Source organism: Micromesistius poutassou, assembly GCF_964030765.1.
Source record: "Micromesistius poutassou genome assembly, chromosome: 11".
NCBI classification, from domain to species: Eukaryota; Metazoa; Chordata; class Actinopteri; order Gadiformes; family Gadidae; genus Micromesistius; species Micromesistius poutassou.
Genome location: NC_140281.1, coordinates 16,173,616 through 16,180,513, shown reverse-complemented (window position 1 = coordinate 16,180,513; position 6,898 = coordinate 16,173,616). Strand labels below are relative to the sequence as shown.

At 41.1% G+C, this 6,898-nt stretch overlaps 1 protein-coding gene across 1 annotated transcript; it reads right to left on the bottom strand.

Annotated features, from left to right (window-relative positions):
- Positions 1-816: 816 nt before the first annotated feature.
- Positions 817-5,020, bottom strand: rdh12l (retinol dehydrogenase 12, like). The gene is made up of 7 exons (XM_084474970.1): positions 4,883-5,020; positions 4,503-4,615; positions 3,793-3,948; positions 3,239-3,343; positions 2,616-2,825; positions 2,065-2,257; positions 817-1,814 (listed from the first exon to the last, which is right to left on the bottom strand). The coding sequence occupies exons 1-7, from the start codon at positions 4,894-4,896 to the stop codon at positions 1,712-1,714; spliced, it is 894 nt and encodes a 297-aa protein (XP_084331096.1). The 5' UTR covers positions 4,897-5,020; the 3' UTR covers positions 817-1,711.
- Positions 5,021-6,898: the final 1,878 nt, after the last annotated feature.

Sequence of the window (6,898 nt, the reverse complement as noted above, 5' to 3'; positions counted from 1 at the left end):
ATCCCCTTGCTGCTAATGGTCTCACCATCTGGTGCCCCGCGCTTACTTAAGGGTGTATTTTGGTTATTAAACATTAATGATTGACCGCAGACGTGGTCATGGAGATGAAGAGAAGCACAGCTCTCCTTTATGGGGGCTCACAAATGATTAGATAAAGTTTAATAAAGAAATCAGTCGGTTAACCAAGTAAACAGGGTCTTTTAAAGCAGAGCTTATCTTCCCTCTCAAGGAGAGGGGGAAAAAAAGTGGATCGACTTTGAATTGTGTTTATTGTACTTCAACTTAAACTGTCACATTAAGAGTGTGAGGTCCTTTATCAGTGGTTTACAACCTATTAATATGTTATATATTAGTTTATGGAATATGAATAATCTGTCCTCATTGCGAAAGATACAATGAATTTATTTAAGGAGCATTCTCTAAATTTCTTAATTTCTTTTAAAATTCATATAAAATGTGTTATGATATTGCAAGTCGCATCGGTACAACACTCATATTTAATACATTCGACCCAACCATGTGCAGTGCATCTTGACCATGTGTTAATGATAAATAGCATGTTAATGAAGTCCTAAGACTTGTAAACATTGGCCGAGTGTTATCTGCATTATAAAGCTTTCACAATAAAGAGCCATCCGATCCTTACGTACTGGAAAAACATTTGTAGATATTGAAAGATGATCAGAGCTTGGTCAACGTCACATGGAAAATAAAACTCCTCACCGGGATAAATTCAAGAAAGTAAAAGTTGATAATATCAGTCATCATTGATAAGAACAATCATGAACTTCCTTCTGACTTGGTGTAAGGCACAATGCAAGGCAAGTTTATTATATAGCGTCATTCACAGTGCTTTACAAAGGAAATCACATGTAAAAACAAAAGGACAATAATTAAATATAATAATAAAAGGGAAATATATAATAAAAGAGGAGAAATGTTTAAATACAAGACATAAAAAATATTTATGATGGTAAGAGAATAAATGTGTTGCACACAATCATTGTTTATTCAAAACTGCAGCAAGCAGTTGTTTTGAACCCTGATTTAATGGAATAGTGTTGAGGCAGACCTCACATGCTCTGGAATCTTGTTCCAGATCTATGGTGCATAGAAACAAGAAGCTTCTCATTATGATTTGAACCCTGGGATCAGTGAGCAGTCCGGTCCCTGATAAATTGAGTGCTCTATGCACTCAAGGTGAATATTATGTGGTCATTAAAGTTTAAGTTTCAGAGGTTTTTTTTTATACAATGATAAGAGATTCAATACTATCAAGTGTTTTATATTTAACTCTTTCCTCTCTGGCACCACAAATAATAATGGCACATCCAGGCATTGACATGCTCAATACACTTGATGAGTGTAACAATCGGACCAGAGTGACCTATTGACAAATAAATGTACATTTCAGTAGTACCTGCATATTTTTGACATGATGTTAAGGTATAACTTAAAGTAGAGGTTACAAATGACGTAGCGTTAAGAAGGCTTTAAGAAGGTTTCGGGAAACCGGGTCCAAAGTGTAAATTTACCAATAAAGTTAAATCAGAAGAAAAAAATGCTATTTATTTAATTTATTCAATATAGATATACATGTATATATAATGTGACATTTAAAACAGTTAGTAAACAGTAACAGATTGATTAAGTCCTAATGGAAGGTGTTTGGATTGTGATTGGCTACTCCCCAGGGCTGGTGGACAGAGCTTCAGTCCCAGGTCAAGGACAGCAGCTGACAGCTCATCTCCCACAGCCTTTTGGCCGACTCGTCACTCTGCCCCTCGGTTGAGCAGCTAGACAGCGCGCAGTCACTGCGGGCAGGAACACAGTTGGGGTTTTTATTCAGTAAGTCTTTTTTTAAATCTAGTATAAAGGGCCTCTATTGTAGCCCCAGCTGTGATGTTGATCTATTACAGGCCGCTTAAATGACTAACCAATAGTGACATGTTGGAGTGCCACCCATGTGACACGTATGAACCCATCCACCCATCATACATCTCGGTGGACACGCCCAGTTATGATGTCACAAAAGGGTGTATCCCCGATCAAAAAGGTGTTCACCTGTAGTATCCACCACTCTGGTCCTCCAGGGTCGGCTCCACGGCGCAGTAGATGGAGGTCTGGGCCCCCTGGGCGGAGGTCTTGGTGAAGGGGCTCACCATCTTCATGATGGTCTGCTGGGGCCCGTTCAGGTGGCGCCACAGCTCGGTCTGCACCACCCCTGGGTGTAGCGAGTAGGCCGTCACCCCGGTCCCTGGGAGATAACGGTATGGCTTTAAGATGTGAGTACATGAGTACTCTGTGAGTACCCATGTACTGGGAGTTAAACTGCAGCGGCAGCACCCCCTGTGGCCACAAGAGGGTAGTGCAACGGCTGCCAAGGTATTAAGAATGGGTAAATGGTAATAATAATCATTATTCAACTTTAATAGTGATTTATCACCATTAATCCATACTAAAATAAACTTCTTAAGCAGTTTATGGCGGGATGGTTAGAAGCAATGTTTCATACTAATATAATAATACTATGAATTATATTTTAATCATTTATGTAGTACTAGGTAAACTAAGAATATAGCTAATCCAAATAAAAATGACGATCATCATCTAACCTTCTAGTTTCTTGGCCAGCGAGCGCGTGAACAGGACATTGGCGAGCTTGCTCTGCTGGTAGGCGATCTTCTTATCGTAGTTCTTCTCACTGTTCAGGTCGTCGAAGTTCATGGCCCCCCAGGCGTGGGCCATGGACGACACGTTAATGATCCGGGCCGGCGCCGAGCGCTTGATCAGATCCATCAGCAGGTGGGTCAACAGGAAGTGACCTAGCAGAAACAGTAACCAATTTTTTTTTGCAATTTAAATAAATTTAGAACGTAACTTTAAGAATTTATTTATTGTAAATATTACTTATTTTATTTCATTTGACCTCATTTGATCCTTTTATACTTCTATTGCAGCGTGGGTCAGAGACAAACGCAATTTCTATTCCTCTATTTATCTTGCACATATGTTGGAATTTATAATAAAGCTGACTTTGAACAGAATTTATAATAAAGCTGACTTTGAACAGAATTTATAATAAAGCTGACTTTGAAAAATATAAATACTGTTTTCGATCAAAACACCCTCAGTATTAACATAGCATGATGGTTATGGTTACATGTATGAAAAAAAAGGTGAACCAATGGAAAAAGAGCACAGTTATTCTGCAACATCAAGGGTTGGCTCCTCCTACCAAAGTGGTTGACTCCGATTTGCATTTCAAATCCGTCCGCTGTCTTCTCGTATGGAATGGCCATGACGCCAGCGTTGTTGATGAGGATGTTGAGCTTGGACTCGCCTGCGTTAACACAGTCATAGATCGGGCATCAATCAACGACTCAATCGCATCTTAAAACGTGATATAATTCAATTAATCATCCTTCATTTTACTTGTTATTGTGCTGTTGAGTGGGTGTGTACAGCATGTTCAGTGACCACAGTTGCTATGAAAGCACTTCATAAAAGCCAATGTGAGGTAGTGCATCGTGTTCAGCCCAGCCCCCATTAAGCCATTGCAGGCCTTTTAAAAATCAACCCTTTAGTGACATAATGCATGGGAGTGTCCACCCAGATGCATGATGGGTAGATCAGCCCACCAGTTGGTACTTGGTACAGTCCACTTAGTAGGCTAATCTATTAATCTATGGCTTGCAATGGCTGATCAACACCTCACCTGTTGATGAAACGTAAGATAATGACTCCCCATTTACAACGGGTAGCTACTCCGACCATGTGACCAGTCCATACCTTGATTGACGGCTTCGGCAAACTCTCTGATGGACTTGGTGTCTGATAGATCCAGCTTCATGTACACCACGTTGGTGTTCTGGGAGCCGTCGACCACCTCCTTCACGGCCGCCTGGCCCCTCTCTGTGTCCCTGCACGCCATGATGATCCGGGCCCCTGCACAACATTAAGGTTAGTAGGTTGGTTAAAAGGGCCCCCATTTTACCACCAGGATCCAGGCTGGAGACTTTGTCTACTGGTGACATCAAAGGTGGGAGTGTCCCCTCCCTGCTGGAATGTACCAACTGACTTGAATGACTCATCAAAAACTACAACACCTGGGGGCGAAATATGGGCCACAGACAGACACATACAATACACATACAGATGTATGTTCATACAAAAAAAATGATTACTCTCGTTTACTTCCTCGTTGACAGGCCGGCCGATTTGTGCATAAACAGCGCTCTCTAGATGAGGAACAGGTGATCTACTGCAGAACCGGTTAGTATTACATGATTGTGGCAAGATAATTGAACTCTAATAACAAGCTGATCATTCTTTTATAGATCGAGCAATGGATATAGCCCTACAAACCATGGTTTTAAACAGAAATCCCCTTAACCATTCCTACCCACTGGCACTGGTGTTTTAAAAGCTTGATGTGATATCATGCTGGGTTACCTTCTCACCATGGCAGTCTCTTAAATAGGATTACATGGAGTACTTGCCTCTCTTGGCCAGGTCGAGGGCCGTCTCCTTGCCGATGCCGGTGTTGGCCCCCGTGATGACCACCGTCTTGTCCTCCAGCATCGCGGTGGAGGTCCAGGGTCGGAAGAGGTTTCTATACATATGTTACACTTGTGTAAACAAAGGCAGCACTGTATGATGGTAGACAGTACACCCCGGTCATTTAAACACACTTTTAAAGAATATGAAGAAATATATGTATACTAATTCATCCAAATAAAGCTACTTCGTTAACTTTAGAACATTACATTACTGCACATTACAGTACAGAACAGTACAGAACAGTACAGCAGTGTCAAATCCATATGGATAAGTATAGCTGACTTATAGTCTTAAGTTGTACTGGTTGGAGATTCCTTACCTAAATTTTTGCATCTTGAGTGAATATCAAAAACCAAATGAGAGGCTTTTGATCATTGATATGTAAGTTAGTCAGGGTAATATTTCACTTCTTGTACAAAGGTGAGGCGAGGCGTCACTGCTGGAGGCACAAGGCAATGCTTTGCGGAAATGTGTCTTCTGTTACTTCTGCTTCTTTGTTTTGTTTTTTACTTCAAAATTATTGCTACGTTACCGCCACCTACTGTTCACGGTGAGGAAGGACTGGACTCGCTTATATTTACCCCATTTCCTTACAAATAAAGACAACAAATAATTGTGTCATAATGGGAATGTTAATGAATAACCTATAAATTATAGGTAATATTACAAAATTATTTATTTCTGCACTGGGCTATAATTAAATGAACAGGTTTATGAATGGTGCTTTACAGACAACCAAGCAGATAATCCGACAATAAGTGACTAATACCAGACTGTGATCCAACAATGCCAATAAATAAAGTGTACATATTTAAGACAAAATCTAAATGTGAAGACTCGATGTCGTGTTATTTCATAACTACTTTTATAACTACTTATTCGTTGATGAAAAATGTATGTGCGTATTACCTTTTCCCTCCACGAGTGGGCGTCATTGTTCTTTGTATAATCATGACTAAATAAAAACCTCCCCGTTTGGCATAAGGGTGTCCCGTTGACATACCATGTCAGACCATGCTAATGGAAAATACATCCTCTATATCAATCGCACTGATATCATTTAACATTAATAATTGACCACCGTTATATTACACCTTGTAACATTGAGGTGCCCCGATCGAACAAATCAGTATTAGGCTCCACAGAACAGGCTCCCATTTGCCCACTCCCAGACTTAAGAGGCGCAGACCTTGTGACGTGTTCAGACGTTCAGCAACCAGGAACCATGTTTTTCGCCATCAGCTGATTGTGTGCAAGAAGAAACTTCCTTTTTCCTGAATCGCGTAGTTTAGTCCCAAATAACTCTGTATAATAACAAACTGTGTGTTTGTGTGTGTGCCTGTCTGTCTGTTTCCGATTCAGAATCAGGGTTTATTTTATTTCATCTTATCGTACAAATACAGAGAGTAAAATTAAAGAGAGTAAAATTCTTAGGCTTGGTTTGTCAACAGTCACATAGAAGCAACAAACAGTGTGTGCGTGCGTGGGTGCGTGTGTGTACTTGTGTGTACTTGTGTGTATGTGTGTGTAGACAAAGGGACATGGGGACAGTAGGCATCCCTGTTAGGACACAGTGGGGCATGTGTTTATTTATTTATATATTAATAATTACTATTGTCCTGATTAGGGGGACTGCAGGATGTCCTGTCTGAGGATGCTCTCCCGAGACTGAATCACCTTTCCTGACTCCTGATTGCATTGTTCTCTCCCTCGGCATGTTTGGTTAAGGCCTGGAGGATGGTGGATGTTTTTGAGGTTGGGTCGGCCGATTGGCGACTGGGCTGGTTTACAGTGTCTCTCTATCCAGGTCAATATCGTCTCAAAAGGACCACTCTGGATTCTGTAGAGGTAGTGTGTTGGAAGTGTAATCTGAGTGCCAGTGGTACGCTCGTTAGAATTTGTTCTGTGACCTCTCTTGCTGTGTTTGTAACCAAATAGATGCTGCTGTACATTTCTATGTTTGTTTCTTTACTGTGTGTGTTTGTGTGTTTGTGTTTGTACGTGTGTGTGTGTGTGTGTGAGTGTGTGTGTGTGTGTGTGTCTGCATGCGTGCGTGTGTGTGTGTGTCTGCGTGCGTGTGTGTGTGTGACAGTGTGTTTTTGTGTGTGTGTGTGTGCATGTCTGTGTGTGTGTGTGTTTGTGTGTGTGCTTGTTCACATTAATGTACATTCACCGATTTGTTTGTCGTCATTGAATAAAGGGTTGGCCTTTGGGTCTGAATCCGTCAGCAATAACGCGTTTACTCAGAGGAATTGGCGGTCCAGGAGTGAGAAGACAATAGTGAGGAGAATATGCCCCCCCACACTCTGAATAAACCATGAGGGATATCCATTAG

Bases quoted from the DNA above. Each gene is read 5' to 3' on its own strand.
- rdh12l (XM_084474970.1), bottom strand. The intron at 3,344-3,792 runs GTATGGACTGGT...GTGTTAACGCAG, and splicing joins TGCCGAAGCCGTCAATCAAG to GCGAGTCCAAGCTCAACATC. The intron at 2,258-2,615 runs GTTAGATGATGA...GTTATCTCCCAG, and splicing joins GCTGGCCAAGAAACTAGAAG to GGACCGGGGTGACGGCCTAC.